The sequence below is a fragment of the Lacerta agilis genome, chromosome Z, assembly GCF_009819535.1.
Source record: "Lacerta agilis isolate rLacAgi1 chromosome Z, rLacAgi1.pri, whole genome shotgun sequence".
Taxonomy (NCBI): domain Eukaryota; kingdom Metazoa; phylum Chordata; class Lepidosauria; order Squamata; family Lacertidae; genus Lacerta; species Lacerta agilis.
In genome coordinates, this window is record NC_046331.1 from 11,242,887 (window position 1) to 11,260,114 (window position 17,228).

The 17,228-nt window shown below is 48.1% G+C and overlaps 1 protein-coding gene across 2 annotated transcripts; it reads left to right on the forward strand.

Moving 5' to 3' along the window:
- Positions 1-596: 596 nt before the first annotated feature.
- TOR4A (torsin family 4 member A) lies at positions 597-14,667 on the forward strand. Of its 2 annotated transcripts, none has more exons than XM_033137867.1 (2): positions 597-761; positions 12,346-14,667. In XM_033137867.1, exons 1-2 carry the CDS (start codon positions 755-757, stop codon positions 13,626-13,628), a joined length of 1,290 nt encoding a protein of 429 aa, XP_032993758.1. In that variant the 5' UTR covers positions 597-754; the 3' UTR covers positions 13,629-14,667. The 2 variants fall into 2 exon arrangements, with proteins under 2 accessions (XP_032993758.1, XP_032993759.1); XM_033137868.1 differs by lacking the exon at positions 597-761 and adding an exon at positions 9,158-9,176.
- The last annotated feature ends 2,561 nt before the right edge of the window (positions 14,668-17,228 follow it).

Genomic DNA, 17,228 nt, shown 5'->3' on the forward strand with positions numbered 1-17,228 from the left:
GGATGGTCCAAATCCCTTCAAATAGAGGGTTGTCCTCTGTAAAAGTTGGTCATGTGGCTCATGTAATGAAGGCCTCAGGCGTCACAGCTGGAGAAGGTGGCCCAAATGGAGCACAGCAGCCTGTGTGAACTCATCCACCTTAATTGGGGGCCAAGTGAGAAGCTTCAGACTATCCTGTGGTGCAGGCCGGCTGGCCTACCGCCCCTTCACCTCTATTTGACTCAAGAGGCCCGTAGCGGAATGGGTGGCGAAAGTGGCCTGATCTGCCTCACATAACCAGTCAGGTTTCCTGTCGCAACCCAGACGCAGCCAATGAATGGGCTTTTTGCCCGTGTGTGTGTGTGTGTGTGTGTGTGTGTGTGTGTGTATGTGGTGTTTATGTTTCTCTCTCTGTGTGTGTCTGAACTCTTGCAACACAGACAGGCCAGCAGCCAAACACAGCTGCACAGTGCTTTAGCGATAAGGCCTCATGAGGGTGTGAGGAGGAAGCTCAGGAGGGAGGAGGGCCCTTCTCCCATCTCTTGCTCTTTTCTCTCTCTCTCTCTCTCTGACACACACACACACACACACACACGAACAAAAGAGAGAGGGGGGCAAGGTCACATCAGCTTTGCACAAGTGGTTGCACACTCAACCCTGCTGACGCGGCTTCCAAAAAAATGCCACATGGCTAACGCCGGCTCCTTGGGACTGGCCCAGCTCCTTCAGAGGAGGGAAGCAAGTTCCCTGCTGGTGCAGCTCCGAAGAACGCCCAATGCTTGGTAATGCTCTCTGTCTGTCTGTGGTGGGGCTGGGTTGGATGGGTGGAGCGGAGAGTCCAGTATTTTTTATTTTTTTGATGGGGTCAGTACAGGGTTGTAAAGTTGCTGGCTGCTCCAGAAGGAAGGAAACAACCTTGTGTGTCTCACTGTGCCTTTTAAGAGTATCTCAGTCTGCAGCAGTAGCAACAACTTGTCTTTGCAGTGTTGGGAGGGGGGGGATTATAATCACCTGGTAGTGGTCTTCAGATCAAGTTGCAGAGGAACAAAAGTCTAGTGTATGAAGTTTGCAACCATGCAGAGAAATCAATGCCCCAAGCAAACTTCTATGCTGTGAGTAACTGGCGGGCATGCAGTTGGTTTAAACTTTTAAGAGAATTAAATTTTTACTGGTACAGAACTGAAAAGGATGGCGATGAAATGGCCCTTGCTGAATTTCTGCAACTGAAAAAATGCTTTCAACTGTTAGGGGTTGTATGAGGCTGCTTTGGGTTGGCACTATCTTTTTCCTTCTGTAACGGCCAGGGAAGGAGTGAGGGGTGTGGGCCTGGGTTTGCCAGCTGACCAGAAAAAAACAACAGACCTGGCCTGCATTTCACAAGTCACTTGATCTGTCTGCTGGCAGAGCCTTTCAAAACAGCTTTGCCATCTGCTAATCAATGTATGCCTGTTGAGGTTCAGCTAAAGGCAGATGAGCAGGGTTACCTTAAAAGCTGGCAACTCTAAGGCTGCCATTAGCTTCCCCCCCCCCCCAGTTGGGCTCCTGCACTTTAGCCATATGAAAAGCAGGGAAGCTATAAGTGAAACTTTTTCCTGGTGTGGAAAGTGCATGTAGGCAGACTTTCCCTTGCATGTACTGTACCTGGGAGTGATATTGTGGCTTATCAGGACATCTTTCTTTGGAAGTAGTTTGCAACTTCAATGGCAAGTCATGAACCTCTGGAAACGAGTTCTCTAACTAGGAATGAGACACACGTTGCACAGCGCTCAAACGTAAAATGATGCACTTCCTGCTTTGGAACTTCAAGGGAAACGCACATGTCAAAACAGATGGTTGGAAATTCTCTGGCAGTGCACACAGCATGACCACGTTGGCGATCAACTGGTCACCCATCTGATGAACCGTTTCTCCACTTAGAGGGATTCTGGCTAGTGTTGCCACCTTTCTGCCTATTCCTGTGCTTTTAACAGCTGCCTGCAATTGGGTAAATTGAGCAGCCGAGGTTTCCCCCATTGCTTCAGCTCCATGCTAGGAAAAGCTTCAGTTGCTCAATTTGTGCCTACAAAGCAGGAGTGGGGCCTCCAGGCCTCTCTATGTGGCCCTCAAAACTCTTCCATGACCACAACCCCTCTCCGTAGGTAACGCTTCGCATTGACCCTGCTTCACACCTTTAGTGTTTTTGTCTGGGTGGCCAGTACCCTTAAACTCTCATAATGCCTCTCGCTTGTCCAGGATGGAAGATAGAGAGGTGTGTGTGTGTGTGTGTGTGTGTGTGTGTGTGTGTGAGAGAGAGAGAGAGAGAGAGAGAGAGAGAGAGAGAGAGAGAGAATTAGCTGACAGTACAAAGGTAAAATCCATTGCTCCACTCACCTTTGCTCCTGGCCCTGTGTACCAACTGGTATGTGGCCCTCAGAAGGTTGTTTAGAGGGTATGTGGCCCTTGGGCTGAAAAGGTTCCCCTGCAGTTGCTGCAGTTAAAAGCACATCAGTAAAACAAGTTGGTAGCCTTACTTCCAGAGTTTGTGTGTGTCAGATGAGGTGACTCAACACATCCGACACCCACAAACCATATGAAGACTGCTGGTCGCTGTTTGCCCAGATATCAGTGGAGAAAATGGTGGTGAGATAATGTTCTGCAAAGCATTCCCTGACTAGTGTGGTTGCAAGTTGACTGCAACGACCAGATGTTTCCACATCCTGAAAAATGCTTGTGATCCTTAAATGTGGAAATTCTGAAGCATTCTGCCCTACTAGTCCCAGGAAACACTAATCAGGAGTCTGCAAATACTTTTGCTCCTTTCCTGTTGCTAGCCTTGCTGGAGATTTACAGCAGCAAACAGGGGGGTGAGCACCTTCCATCAGTAGGGGCGTGAAGTGTTTCTGCTCAAGAATGAGGCCCAACAAGTTTTGCCTGCTCTTCCTGGGTCCTTGGAATGCCAGTGTTCATAAGCAGCTACCCATTTCCTGAGCTATTAGTTTCATCCCCTCCAACCCCCACACTGAGGGCTTAGGGCAGGGGTCAGCAAACTTTTTCAGCAGGGGGCTGATCCACTGTCCCTCAGACCTTGTGGGGAGCCGGACTATATTTTGAAAAAAAATATGAACGAATTCCTATGCCCCACAAATAACCCAGAGATGCATTTTAAATAAAAGCACACATTCTACTCATGTAAAAACACCAGGCAGGCCCCACAAATAACCCAGAGATGCATTTTAAATAAAAGGACACATTCTACTCATGTAAAAACACGCTGATTCGCGGACCGTCCGCAGGCCGCATTTAGAAGGCGATTGGGCCACATCCGGCCCCCGGGCCTTAGTTTGGGGACCCCTGGCTTAGGGTGATGGTGGATACCAATAAAGTTAAAACCATAAAGCTTCAGTTACAGAGATTAAGCCCCCTCCTCATCTCATGCCATTCAGACCATTGGTCTATCTAGCTCAGTACTGTCAATGCTGACTGGCCGCAGCTCTCCAGGTTTTCAGACCCAGGATCCTTCCCCGCTTTGCCTGGAGATGCCAGCGATTGAACCTGGGACCTTCTGTGTGCAAAGCAGATGCTCTACCACTGAGCTATGGTCTTTCCCTTTAAACTTAGGAAGATGCCTTTTATGGAGTCAAACTATTGGTCCATCTAGCTCAGTGCTGCATGCCCTGACTGGAAGTGACTTTCAAGGATTCTGGCACATGGAGTAGACCTCTGAGCTAAGTCCCTTGAAGGGCATAAAGAGGAGACCTGTTGGATCAGACCAATAGCCCATCTAGTCCAGAATTCTGTTCTCACAGTGGCCAACCAGATGCCCCCTGGGAAGCCTGCAAGCAGGTCCCGAGCACAAGAGCCCTCTCTCCTCCTGCAGTTTTCAGCCACTGGCATTCAGAAACACACTGCCTTCGACAATGGAAGCAGAACATAGCCACCATGGCTAGTAGCCATAGATAGCCTTCTCCTCCATGAATCCTCTTTTAAAGTAATCCAAGCTGAAAGTCATCAGCAGGGACAGAGGAAGGGGGGTGACATCAGCAGGGACACCACTGAGGGGGGTGACAAAATGCCGGGTGACACTCACCACGGGGTCCCAAACGGTCCGCCCGCTGCCTCCCCCCCCCCAGCTGTAGGGTGGCTGAGTGGGAGGAGGCAGGCAAACTCTTTGGAGGCCCTGCGGAATGTCCTGCCCCAGCTTGCCCTGCCCCATGGGCAGCTGGCCCCGCCACTGGGCGCAGGGCATATGCACTGCCCCAGGCGCCCAATTGGCTTGCTCTGCCGCTGGTCATCACTGCCTCCTGTGGGAGGTAGTTCCACAGTTTAACTGTGCTGTGTAAAGAAGCCCGCCCTTTTGCACGTCTTAAATCCTTCAACATTCAGCCTCATCGGGTGTCCATGACTTCTAGGATTATCAGAAAGGGAGGAGCACTTCTATCTATCCACTTTCTCTGTGCCAGGCATAATTTTAAACATTTCTATAATAATGTCGCTACTGAATGTCCTTCCCCACCCCCCTAAACGAAGAAAGCCCCAATTGCTGAAACCTTTCCTCACTGGGGTTGTCTGTCCCAGGGAGCTTGGGTAAGTTTCAGAGCAATGCTTTCAAAACCTTTGAATAGCTGAGCTTTACTTTACAGAAGGAGGTGAGCTTTGGATACTGAGAAAAAATTGCTGTGCATCTGTTGCTAAGCCGTATGAAATGGTGGGCCAGGCAGATGCTTCTGGGAAGCTGACCTCTTGGGAAGCCAGAAAAGGTCCAGATCTAGCCAGTAATCCTCCGTATGCTACCTTGAACATAAAAGATCCACTGTTAGCCCTTATTGCTAGCAGTCACCGATGGGCCTACAGATCTGTCCTTGGTGAATTGCATAGCAGCTGCTGTTCAAGGCGACACAGATAAAATAGGGGCTTGTCCACGCTTACCTTTTCACCTGCTCTTTCCAGGCACAGATCTGTGCTATAAAGCTCTGCATCTGAGTTCTCTCTCTCTCTCTCTCTTTGCCCCAGAGGTTTGCCCGCAAAGCTGAAGCGCAACCAACAGCGGTTCAGGTTTTCCACAGATTCAGCTTTAAAGAGTGGGTTTTCATGGGGAAAGCTCCAGAGCAGAGATAAGAGCCCTCAGAAACGGAGCTTTAAAGTGCAGACTGTTCCTAGAAAGGGTAATCCCTAAGAACAGCTAAAAACACAGAGGAAAAATAATTTAAAAACTATTAAACATGAATAAAATTTAAAGTGTCTATCATCTACCTACCTACCTGATCTATTAAAAACATACAAGCAATCACAACAAAAACAGTACAGCACCAGTCCTTTCATTAAAAGCACTCTGTTCCCAAAAGCCTGTTGGGGAAAAGGTCTTCTTCACCTGCGGGCGGAAGGACAATAAGGAGGGAGCCAGTCTAACTTCTTTCAGGTCAGGAGGGAGTGCCAACGTCTGGGAACAAGATCTTGACTTCCTCCTGTTAAGTATAGGTTTGAAGGAGGAATAACTCCCTTTTGCTTTCTCTGGAACATGCCACCAGTCATGGGATGACCTAGGTTCACTGGAGGATGCTCCATTAGAGTGCATGAGATGTTCCCCCTACCTGCCTGCCATCTTATTGGCATCCTTTCCAGGGTGTGGTGGTAATGGCTGTCAGCTTCCTTCCCCCTGAGTGTCAGTGTTTTCACTGAATGGGGAGAAGTTCCATTCAGTTCATATCTATTGGTGACCTTAACCTAATTCATGCTCTCATGGAATAATATGCAAAATGAAACGCAGCCCTCCTTCGAAATTTGCACTTTTCTGAATTTTGCAGTGCAATTTTTCTGGCCAAGTAATGTGTATAAGAATGCATATACTAGGGTAAAGTATGCATAGAAATGCATATATTAGTGAAAATAACATACAAAAGGCATTGTATTATGGGAAGTTGATTTGCAAAAATGTGTTTTCTTTTCAAGGGCAGCAAAGTGATGTAGAAAATGAGAGTCACATCAACCATACATTTAAAGCACTCTTATTCCACTTTCCACAAAGTGTCCTAGGAACTGCAGTTTGTTGAAGGTCTCCTAACAACTTTCAGCACCCTTAACAGACTACAATTCTGATGACGGGGTGAATGGGGGTTGTACAGGGTCATGGGGGATTGTAGGCCCTTTCCTTTTTGGGGGAGCAGAGTTTCTATGTTAACATCCTACACACCAAGCTCCCACAAACTGATTTGCATTGACTTATGCCTTGATGCTGCAAAGTTCTGCCGTTAATTGGCTCTAAGCAGCTAATGAATGAGTCCACTATTTGTGCCTGTCATTGGCTCCCTGACTTCTGCCAATGGGCAGCAGCCACCACAGCCTGGGCTTTCTAGTAATCTGAGAGAGAACTGGTTTATTTCCTCTGTTTGCCGCTGGCTGGAACTCCTCCTCCTGGCTGCCATGACAGACCAAACGTACAGAAAGTGCATCATTGATTCTGTAGCATCTGACTCATAGTTTGGGTTTATGTGGTAAGAACAGAGCCCTTGCATGGATTCACTGGCTTCCTCAAAATATAACTACCAAAAACACTAGAAGCCCCTTTTGTTCCTTCCTGTGCAGTGTGTAGCAGGAAGAAGAAGGTTAAAGGGGGTTAAACTTTAAGGACATAGGAAGAACTCTGTAGCATTGAACCGAAAGGTCCATTGAGTAAAAGTATCCTGTATCCACAAGCCTGGCATGGTAAGAGAAATGGTCCCCGGTTGTTATTACCCAGGTCCCCCCCCCCAGCATCCTTTGTATTGTACATTTATAATGATTTGTGCTCATGTTGTTATCAGCCACCCCGCTTTTGATCCTGTTTGAGCCTGCAAAAGTTTTGGGGCAGGTATCCTGCTTCGTTTCCTGCATGTTCCATAGCTTTCTGCTGAAATTCTGTAACTTTTCTTACCACAATTGTTCTGGTTTAATTTTATGAGTGTCCTGTTTCTGTTCCCCCTGTAGTACAAGTGTGCCCACCCCCCCGGCAGCAATAATGTGGTACCATTTAGGGGGCACATCACAGAACAAGAAATAAAATAGAATGATGACCCACCCAGTATAAGCCCTCTACCAATGCACTGTTGTTTCACATTGTTAAACTCTGGAACTCCCTCCCAAAGGAGGCACTGGTAGCCACTAACTTGGAAGGCCTTAAAAGAGGATTAGGCAAAATCATGGAGCAAAAGACTATCAGTTGCTGTTAGTCATGATGGCTATGTTCTGTCTCCATAACTAGAAGTAGTATTGCTTGTTTGAAGCCGCAGGAGGGGAGAGTGTTGCACTCAGGTCCTGTTTGCAGGATTCCCATTGTGTCATGAACTGGCTGTATGCAAATGAGTGTTGGGAGGCATCAGCAAGGGGTGCCCCCAAGGGAACCCCCAGGGGAAGAAGGCTCAGAGCCAGGGGATTGGTAGTGGGACGGTGATGTGTGCAGGGCCGGTGCGTCCATTAAGGCGAACTAGGCAATTGCCTATGGTGCCAAAATGGAGGGGGCGCTGGCCAGGTTTGGGCGGGGGGGGGCGGGCGGGCTAGCAGCAGCTTCTCCGCTGTAGCGGAGAGGTGCTGCTTGCCCCCTACACCACCCCCTGGCTCCCGCTAAAGCAGGCTTTGGCGGGGGGCGGGGCGGGCGAGCAGCAGCTCCTCCGCTACAGCTGAGAAACTGCTGCTTGCCTCTCCACCACCCCCACCTCCCACTAAAGCAGGCTTTGGCGGGCGGTGGGGGGCGCCAGAAGGTGGTCTGCCTAGGGCGCAAGAAACCCTAGCACCGGTCCTGGATGTGTGGTCAGAAGGAGAAGAGGGAGCAGATTGGGAGAAGGAGGTGCCAGAAGCTGAAGAGGCAACAGGGTTTAGTGAGCAGAAAAAGCCAAGGACAGAGAGCAGTCCAGGCTCAAAGGCAGAAAAGGAGGTGGGACAAGGGGGGGACAGGGGACAAGAGGCAGCAATGAGGAAGGCCACTGAAGAATCCAGGGAGTCTCCCCCTCCTGCTGCAACCAGCTCCCCCGAACTGACCTGGTCTCCCAGAACACGCAGAGAGATTGGTTGTGCTCAGAGGCAGTCTCTGATTGCTTGGGGGGAAACCCTGGGGGGGACGGAACTTAGGCAGCTGTGGGAAGGCGGGAACTTCAGTCCTTGTAGCTGCCTCATTGGGGCAACACATACCAGGGAGAGATGGTAAGATTACTGGCCTGCACTGTTTTGGTTGCTTTGAATAAAGAGTTAACTTTACTGAAACCATCTGACCTACGCTTGACTCTGGTTCCTGATACACTGGGACATCTGGTTGGCCAACATGAGAATGGAATTGTTGTTGTTGTTGTTGTTGTTGTCATCTTAATGTTTTTATAAAGCTCTGCTTATGCTATTATGCTTCAAGCCAGGTGTGGGGAACCCTTGGCCCCCAAAAGTTGCTGAACTACAACTCCCACCATCCTTTGCTACTGGCCATGTTTGATGGGACTTATGAGAGTTGTAGTTCAACAAAATCTGGTGGGCCAAAAGTTCCCCACTCCTGGACTGAGTTATATTCAGAGTAAACCGTTTGTCCATTAGCTTCAATGAGGCCTGTAATGTGTTTGTACAAAAGATCTCAGGTTCAGTTCCTGAAATTTTCAGGTAACAGGAAAAGACCCCTTGTCTTAAAATTCTGGAGAGCCATTGCCATTCACCGTAGACAGTGCTGAGCTGGGTAGAGCGATGGTCTGACTGGCAAATGTGGCTTTCTATGTTACCTGTATATAAGGCCGGCCCAACTGCTTGCCTTCTTTCTTATTACCACTCAGGTGGTGGTTCTGCCAGTCATTGGCTCTTTCTCCACCTAATGTTCATCTCCCTGCCTCCTGCCCTACAGCGGAGGCTGATCTCTTAGGGTGAATGGGTAACTGCCCCACCAACCTCAGTCAGCATTCACTCGCCAGCCTCCTTACAGCCACTCCAGAGGGTTGTCCTGCCTGTCACCTTCCTCTTCCTTACTGTCAGCTTTGCCCTTGTAGAACTCAGCAGGGAGGAGGAGGAGGATGGGGCCTAAGATAAAATGCCCTGGCTCTGCCTGTCATTGGCTCTGCCTCCACCTATCATGGGCTCTGGCTCCACCTACTGTTGCCCCCTCCCCTGCCTCCTGCCCTACCAGCCCCAGTGTGTACCAGCCACCACTGCTCTTTCCTCGGGAGATTGCAAGTGACTGGAAATGGCAGGGGAGCAGAGCTCAGGTGAACGTTAAGACGGTAAGAAATGTTTGACGATAGAACAGCCATCCCTCAGGAGGTGGTGGTTTCCCCCTTGCTGTGGTTGTTTGAAACAGCTGCTTGGACTGCTCACCTGTCAGGGATCCTGCAGTCGCCACCTGCATTTCAGATCTTGTACTGAGTAGCTGGTTGGATTGGATGATTTCTAAGGTCCTTTCCACCAACTAGGTGACTTGCTGATCTCTAGAAGTTAATTACTGAGGTTGAAAATGCATGCCTTTTTTGCTGCATGCTTGATCTAGGCAGCGCCCATCCTGCTGTTTTGCATCCTGCTGTCACTGGATCAAACATATTTTTCTAGTAGAAGTTTAACCCAAAGAACAATGGGACTCTTGGCACTGAAATCAGTGCTGAGGAGTGAATGAATGCAGCCTGGTGGTGGGATGGGCCTGCCTGCTACCCTCCTGATAGCTTCTCCCTATTGTCTATAGAGGCTTGTTTTCATATTCCCATCCTGCTTCTCCGAGTTCAAAAGTGCCAACGGAATTTATAACATCCCACAATCCAAACTGTCCATTATATATATATATATGCACACAGTTCTAAAACTAGGAATGAAGGCTGTGTTATGCATAGTCAGGACATTCATCCATCTAACCAGTTTATTCTTATTATCATTAGTACTATCCCCCCCCCCAGCTCCACAAAGTCTTCTTCGTGGACCAGCTCTGCATTTAACATGCAGGATTTCCTTACCTCCCCCCCCCCATAAAATTGCAGTATTTCGACCAGCCAGCCTCAAAGCATATATAGTTGAAATTGCACAAGTTAAATCTGCATAAGACGCAATCCCTACTGCTTATGTCCATAGTTGTCTTTATTTACTCTACTGGATCTAATAAAGAGAAAGAAGTGGGGGGGGGAGATAAATAAATAACACTTAGGGGGCAAACAGAACCTACCATATATACTCGAGTATAAGCCGACCCGAATATAAGCCGAGGCACCCAATTTCACCACAAAAACCGGGGAAACTTATTGACTCGAGTATAAGCCGAGGGTAAGGAATGCCAACAGGGGCAAAGGCAGAGGAGGAGGAAGGAGCAGCCTGAAATGAGATTAGACAAATTAATACACAACGTTTTTGCGCCATTGCAGCCCCACAAAACAGTGGATGCGTGATTTTTTTGGTGCAGGCTGTAGCCATGGACATGCTATGTGATCTGATGGTGAATTTGGGGTGACCCAATGCAAAAGTCCTGAGGATCCATGTGCTTTTACCTCCCCCCACCCAGGCAGCCTCCTTTATTGCTAGTTTATTGCTTATCTCCTTCCGATCTCTTGCAATCAGCTGCTGAACGGGAGGCAGCCTCTCTCTCTCTGCTCAGCCAGCTGCACAGCAGCAGCAGCAGCAGCAGCAGCAGCAGCAGCCCTCCTTTAAGTTGCCTTCCTTTAGTTTGGATTGCTCTAAGGTAAAGGTAAAGGGACCCCTGATTATTAGGTCCAGTCATGGAAGACTCTGGGGTTGCGGCACTCATCTCGCTTTACTGGCTGAGGGAGCCGGCGTACAGCTTCTGGGTCATGTGGCCAGCACGACTAAGCCGCTTCTGGTGAACTAGAGCAGCGCACGGAAACGCCGTTTCCCTTGCCGCCGGAACGGTACCTAGTTATCTACTTGCACTTTGACGTGCTTTCGAACTGCTAGGTTGGCAGGAGCAGGGACCGAGCAACGGGAGCTCACCCCGTCGCGGGGATTTGAACCACCGACCTCTGGGTCGGCAAGCCCTAGGCTCTGTGGTTTAACCCACTGCACCACCCGCGTCTACCCATCAACCAACCAATGGTTATTGAAGTGATTCATCACGGAACTTAATGAAGTTGTTAAAATTAATGGCATTGTTATTTGCAATCTGAAGAAGTGTGCATGCACATGAAACCTTCTACCAAGAACAAACTTAGTTGGTCTCTAAGGTGCTTCTGGACATTTTTTTTAAATTTTTAAAATATATTTTGACATTGTTATTTTTGTTAGTCATTTAAAAACAGTGAGTTGGGCCATCTACTGAATGCCCTTTATCTTCCTGTCTGCCACACGCTAATGCTTCAGAGTCAGGTTAAATACGAAAGGTTTTGTGGTTCAGCGGATCCATGCTTTTACATTGCAATATTATTACAGTATTATTATTATTTTTACAAATAAATGAATCCTGTTTTGCAGTCGGCTGTTAAAAGCCGACAGGAGTATGTATGTTTTTTTGAAAGGCAGTAGCCTCTAGATGGCACTGCTCTCCAAGAAAAGGGGATTGCTTTTGACTTAAAAAAAAAAAAAAAAAACCAACACAACCCCCAAAAACCTACATGCTGGTTTATCTGGTCTGGTTTCGTGAAACAGATACTTATGTGGAGAGTGCGTCCTTTTAAAAGGGGGTTAAGAGCCACACAAAGTGTGGTGCTGATGGTAACCAACTCTTCCGTTGGTTACCTCTTCCATGCATTTCCCCAGATTCCTGTGGTAAACCAACAAGCAGTGCCCCTCCCCCACCTGACATTTGGAAGTGGACTGTCTCTGGACCCAGAGGTCCCAATTACTGTCATGCAGGGTCAGTGCCAGACTCTTTTGGGGAAGGGGGGCTTGGCACAGTGCCACCTGCACCCACCCACAGACAGGACACAGTGCTGCTTAAGAGGGCCACCACACGCCTTCTTTTTTGCCCACTAATGAAAATAATTCGGGGCCCAGTGAATGGCGGTGCTGCTGGATTGGGCTGGTTAGGAGCTCTTCCAAGCCTCTGGAGCCCTTGACTAGTGCCCAACTAGACTGACGGCTGGCACCAGGCCTGGCAGCGTAGTTAACTTATATTTATATATGTAAGAATTGTTTGTGGGAACATAAGTTGTTTTTAAATATGGAATTGTTTTTACTGGATTTATTCATGGAGCTGTTTTCTTGTCTTATGGCTGCATTTGTTTTATAATTGCATATTCTAATGTTACAATCTGCCCTGGGACCTTATGGTACAGGTCGTGTAAGAAATCTAATAAAATAAATGAGATTTCTGCTGATAGGAGATCTCTCTTCCACAAATGTGTCCCGCTCAGCTCCCTCTCCTCTCACAACAACCCTGTGGCATTTTGATATGGGAAGTAAACCACTGTACCATGCTGCCTTTCCTGCTGTGTTCTTATGCTTCTTTTTCTTCTCCTGTAGAGAAGACAGGAAAGCGAGACCCACGGCAAGAGCTCACAATGGAGGGCCGGAAGCAGGCCTTGAAAAGCCCACAAAAGCTCTCTCTGCTCTCGTCCCCAGTGCGGGCTGCCATTCGCCTGCGGAGGACAGCTCATGCCTTTAAGAAGAACTTCCTGCCTGGGGACTCCAAAGTGAAGCTTCTCCAGAGGCAGATTTCCTTGGGGAAGGCCCGGCTGGGCAGTGCCTCCGCCTCTCTCTTGAGCCAAGCGAGCTTTGAGAGTTCTCAGTACTTCACTTTTGATACCTCGGTGCAGGAGCCCTCAACAAGATCCAGCAAGCGGAGGAAGAGGTCCAAGAACCCCAGGGTATTGTACCCAGGAAGCTCCAAGAAATACCTCCCTGCTGAGCACAAGAGCAAAGCCAAGAGGTGCCTCCTGTTGCTCGTCGGAATTGTCTGCTTCCAGATCCTGAACGCCATCGAGAATCTGGACGATAATCTCCTGAAATATGATCTGGATGGTCTGGAGAAGACAATGCACCGGGAGGTTTTTGGGCAGGCCTTAGCGGTCGAGAGCATTGTGGCGTTGCTCAAGGACTACCTAGCAACCCACATACACAACAAACCACTGGTCATCTCCTTCAACGGCCCAAGCGGGGTTGGGAAGAGCCACGTCGGTTGGCTGCTAGCCAAACATTTCAGGTCAGTCATGGGGCACAACTCTGTGCTCCATTACTTCGCCATGCACCACTGCCCGGACAGCGCTTCCACATCAGCCTGCCAGCAAGATTTATCTAAGACGATCAGCGAGATGGTCACCCAAGCCGAAATTGAAGAGAAGATCCCCGTGTTTATCCTGGACGAGGTGGAGTTCATGTCTACGGCCTTGCTGGAAACACTGGGTGGGTTCTTCCAGACAAACCAAACCAACGAGTTCCTCAATGCCGTGTACATCCTGATAAGCAACCTGGGGGGCAACGAGGTCGCCAATGTTCTCCTTCAGAATGCCTCTGGCGACCTACTCCTGCAGCCCCAGAGGAAGGTGGAGTTGCTGCAGGCTGCTCTCCGTCCTGTCCTTGACCAAGTCCACCCTCTTTGGATGTTGGCGGAGATCGTTCCCTTCGTCTTGCTGGAGAAGAGCCACATCCTGAGCTGCTTCTATGAGGAGATGATGAGCGAAGGCCTTTATCCCGATCCAAGCCACGTGGAGAGCTTAGCCAGCCAGCTCAACTATTACACTCAAGGGGGCCAACAGTATGCCATCACCGGTTGTAAGCAAGTTATAGCCAAGGTGAATCTACTGTAAAGGACAAGTGGGAACCTCTGACAAAAGGGCTGCCTTTCCCCCTCTTTTCATTATGGAAGGGTGAACTGCAGGGGTCGAGAACTTTCAGCCCATGGGCCAAATGCAGCCTTCCAGGCTTCATTATCCCTCACATGTACTGGGTTGACCAATGTCTAGACTTGTTTGCAAATGAATAGGGATGAGAGCTGGCTTTTGGTTGCCAGAATGTACAGCTAGGAATATAGGAAGCGAAGGACTTACACTTGAGCTTGCTTTTCCCCTCTTCCTTCCCATTTCTTTTTTTTACCTCACATGTCATGTCTTTTTAGATTGTGAGCCTGACTGCAAAGGACTGCCTTAGTACTGGTTATTGTGAGCTGCTCTGAGACCCTTTTCTTTATTTCTTTCTTTGGCTAAAAGGTGGGGATGTGAATGCCATGAATAAATGAATATGCCTTTAGGGAGAGGGATGATTTTTCAACCACTCTGTAAACTGTAGCTCTGGAAGGGGGATAGGGGGTTGTCTAGCAACTCCCAGCAGTCTTATCAAACGACACTCCCAGGACTCTTTTGGGGAAGCCATGATTGTTTAAAGTGATATGATACTGCTTGATAGTGTGGATGGAGCCCGAGGTATCACTGGAGTTGAAGGAAAGGCATAACTCTCATGGTGTTAATGTGAAGCACGGCCAGTGAGAGGTGTGGCTAGGGGAGAGTTCTGAGGGCCAGATAGAGAGGACATGAGGGCCACATTTGGTCCTCAGGCCCTGAGGTTCACCATCCCAGCTATACCTGTAAATGCTTCTGAATCGTGCTTTTTCCCTTTAAGGGGCACCAGCAAGTTTCCGATCTTGAACTGGTGGCTCCCAAGGGTCAAAACAGAAGAAAGCCTCTTTGAGTGATGGGTAAAAGAGAAAAGCTTACACAATTACAAGGAGAAACAAAGATTAGAATATAACTGCATTTAATCCTGGTGGTTTTCAAATAAAAGTTGCCTCCAGATGGAGGCTTAATATTGTAAACAGGTCATTCAGATATTGCAAATGAGTTGTTGGCAAAATATTTTTTCTTCAAAAAAAAAAAGACTTACTGGATTTGTAGCCTCTAAATCTGGATTAAATGGGATGGCAGGATGCAAGCTGGTATTTTGATGCGGATGTTGTCATGTGGATGCTAGATAAAGCCTGAATGGATGAGGAGCGCCAATCCTATCTAGAAGCCCCCAAGTTCTTTGCTGTTCCGTAACACTGTCCATTTTGAAAGCAGCAACATTTTCACAAAAACACGGTCAAAAATTGAATTAAAAGTTTGGAAAAAAATGTCAATCTAATCATATTATCAGTACTGTATTGATTTTGGTTTATTAGTATTCTTTGATAAAGATGCAGCAAAAATGGGTTGTGGCCAATGCTATTCGGAGCAGACACATTGAAATGCATGAATGTGACTCGTTAACACTTCCACTTGTCCCAGCACTTTCCCCTGGGAAAACCCATTGTTTACCACTGAACCAGAGTAAATGTCAGTTGGAAAACTGTTTGGACCCGTGCTTTCTAGGTATGGGGCAAGTGGGGCGAGCCCTAAGGCAGTGTACACATTACTGCTTACAGTGATGACAAAACTGAGCTAGATAGACTAATGGTCTGACTTAGTATAAGGCAGCTTCCTGTGTAAGTTGGCTGTTCATTCAAAACCACGAGGACTAGAATCTTACTTTATTTCTAAGGGAAGTGCCATCGCTCAGTCATAAAGCTTCTGCTTTGCATGCAGATGGTCTTAGGTTCAATTCCCATTCTCTTCAAGCAGGGCAGGGAGAGAACCCTGTCTGAAACCCAGGGTCCATCAAAGCCACGGTTAAGCTGAGGTGTGCTCATTTCAGACAGCTGCTACACATGTGCAGATAACAGCACAACACTTCACTGGATGGGAATTCAGTCCTGGGGACAAAACAGGTACTGTACTGGGCATCGGGTAGAGACATCCCCACTAGCTCTCCAGGTGTTCTCAAGATCTCACATTGTCAGCTCTTTCTATTTCTGCCCCTGTGTCCTGAATTAGGAAGCAGCTTCAGGCTTTGCCCCATAGCATTGCAATTCTAAAGAAATGTTTCCCACCACCCCAAACTCTGGGCAGTCCAATATTCCAGGGGTTCCAGGTGCTTACACAAGGCCCGTGTTTCCTTTTGGAATGAGGCACAGTGGCGACCGTGGTGTCTTTATGATATTTACACATATATACAACCTGAGCCTACGATGGAGGGGTTCACAGCATCAACACCCCAAAAGGGTCTTGTTTCTCTCATAGCTTTCGCCTTGGATTCAAACAGATATCAAATATTGCTCTCAAACATTGTTCTGACTCTCTCCAACTTGCTGTTTTACCTCTAGGTCACATCACTCTTACTCAACACTGCCTTTTCCTTCTAAACACGAGCTGGGGGAGCCTCACCCATTTGCCATCTCTCAGAGAGCCCCCTTCCTTTGTTCTCTTAATGGCCCATCACACAGGCAATCACCTTCACACAGGAAGCTAGCCTGCCTTATATTTTAACAGTTGCTGGATCCAGGGGTTAGAAGGATCTCACATATAGCCTACTCCCCTCCCCCCAATACCTTATTTCCAACCTACACATACTTACAAAAATAATTTTGGGCACTGGGACAGTTGGCATGATAGAGCAGGTGTGTTGTTGACTCATATATATATATATAATTTTTTTTGATGTGCGGAGTTTTCTGCTCAACCAGCAGTGGTCTATTAATAACTTCTCCCTAAAAATAGCAATGCGTGTGTTTTAAGAACATGCACAAGGTATTTGTCTGGTCAAGCACAACAGTTTATATCCTACGGGAGGGCATCCATCTTTTGCAATTAACGACAATAATTATCAAACAAATGAGTCAGAAGAGGCAAAGGGATTTCACCAAGCAGATTGTGTGTGTATGTGTTGATTTTTCTTACTGTCAATTTGCCTTGCAAATAATTTCCAGTTTCATGGCAAGGAAAAAATGTTTGGGACTTCATGCAATCTAGAAGCCTTGGTGGATGGCTTGGAGGTAAGGCGATGGGGTTGGATCAGCTCAGGTTTGTCACTTAGAGGAAAAAGCCAGGCCATCAATAAGGCAGAACCTGATTTGGCCCACAGTGTCACCTGATAGCTTCCAGGTTGGTCACTGAACACTCTGCCCATCAGCAATGGGAGGCCTATGATTGGCTAGACCAGGAGTAAATACTCCTCCCACCTTTCTTTTAAAACAGGAAACTGTGGTACAGTTATCTTATATTCTGGTCTTATGCAGGGTGGTGGTGGTCTTCATGGGATAGGGCTGTAGCTCACTGGTAGAGCATCTGTCTTGCCCAGGGGTCAGCAACCTAAGACCCATGGGCCAGAAGTGGCTCATGAGGGTCGCTTAACTGGCCCATGAGCCGCCCCTGAACTGAGCCGCCTGCTTGGCAAGTCCCCGCGTGCTGCGCTAAACCAGCACAGGATGGCATGGGGGCTCTCTTCTGCAGCTCCGGAAATCACTTCTGCGCATGCCCAGACACTGAAAATCGCGTCTGCACATGTCCATGGTGCCAGAAATTGCTTCTGTGCATGCCTAGACGCTGAAAATTGCTTCT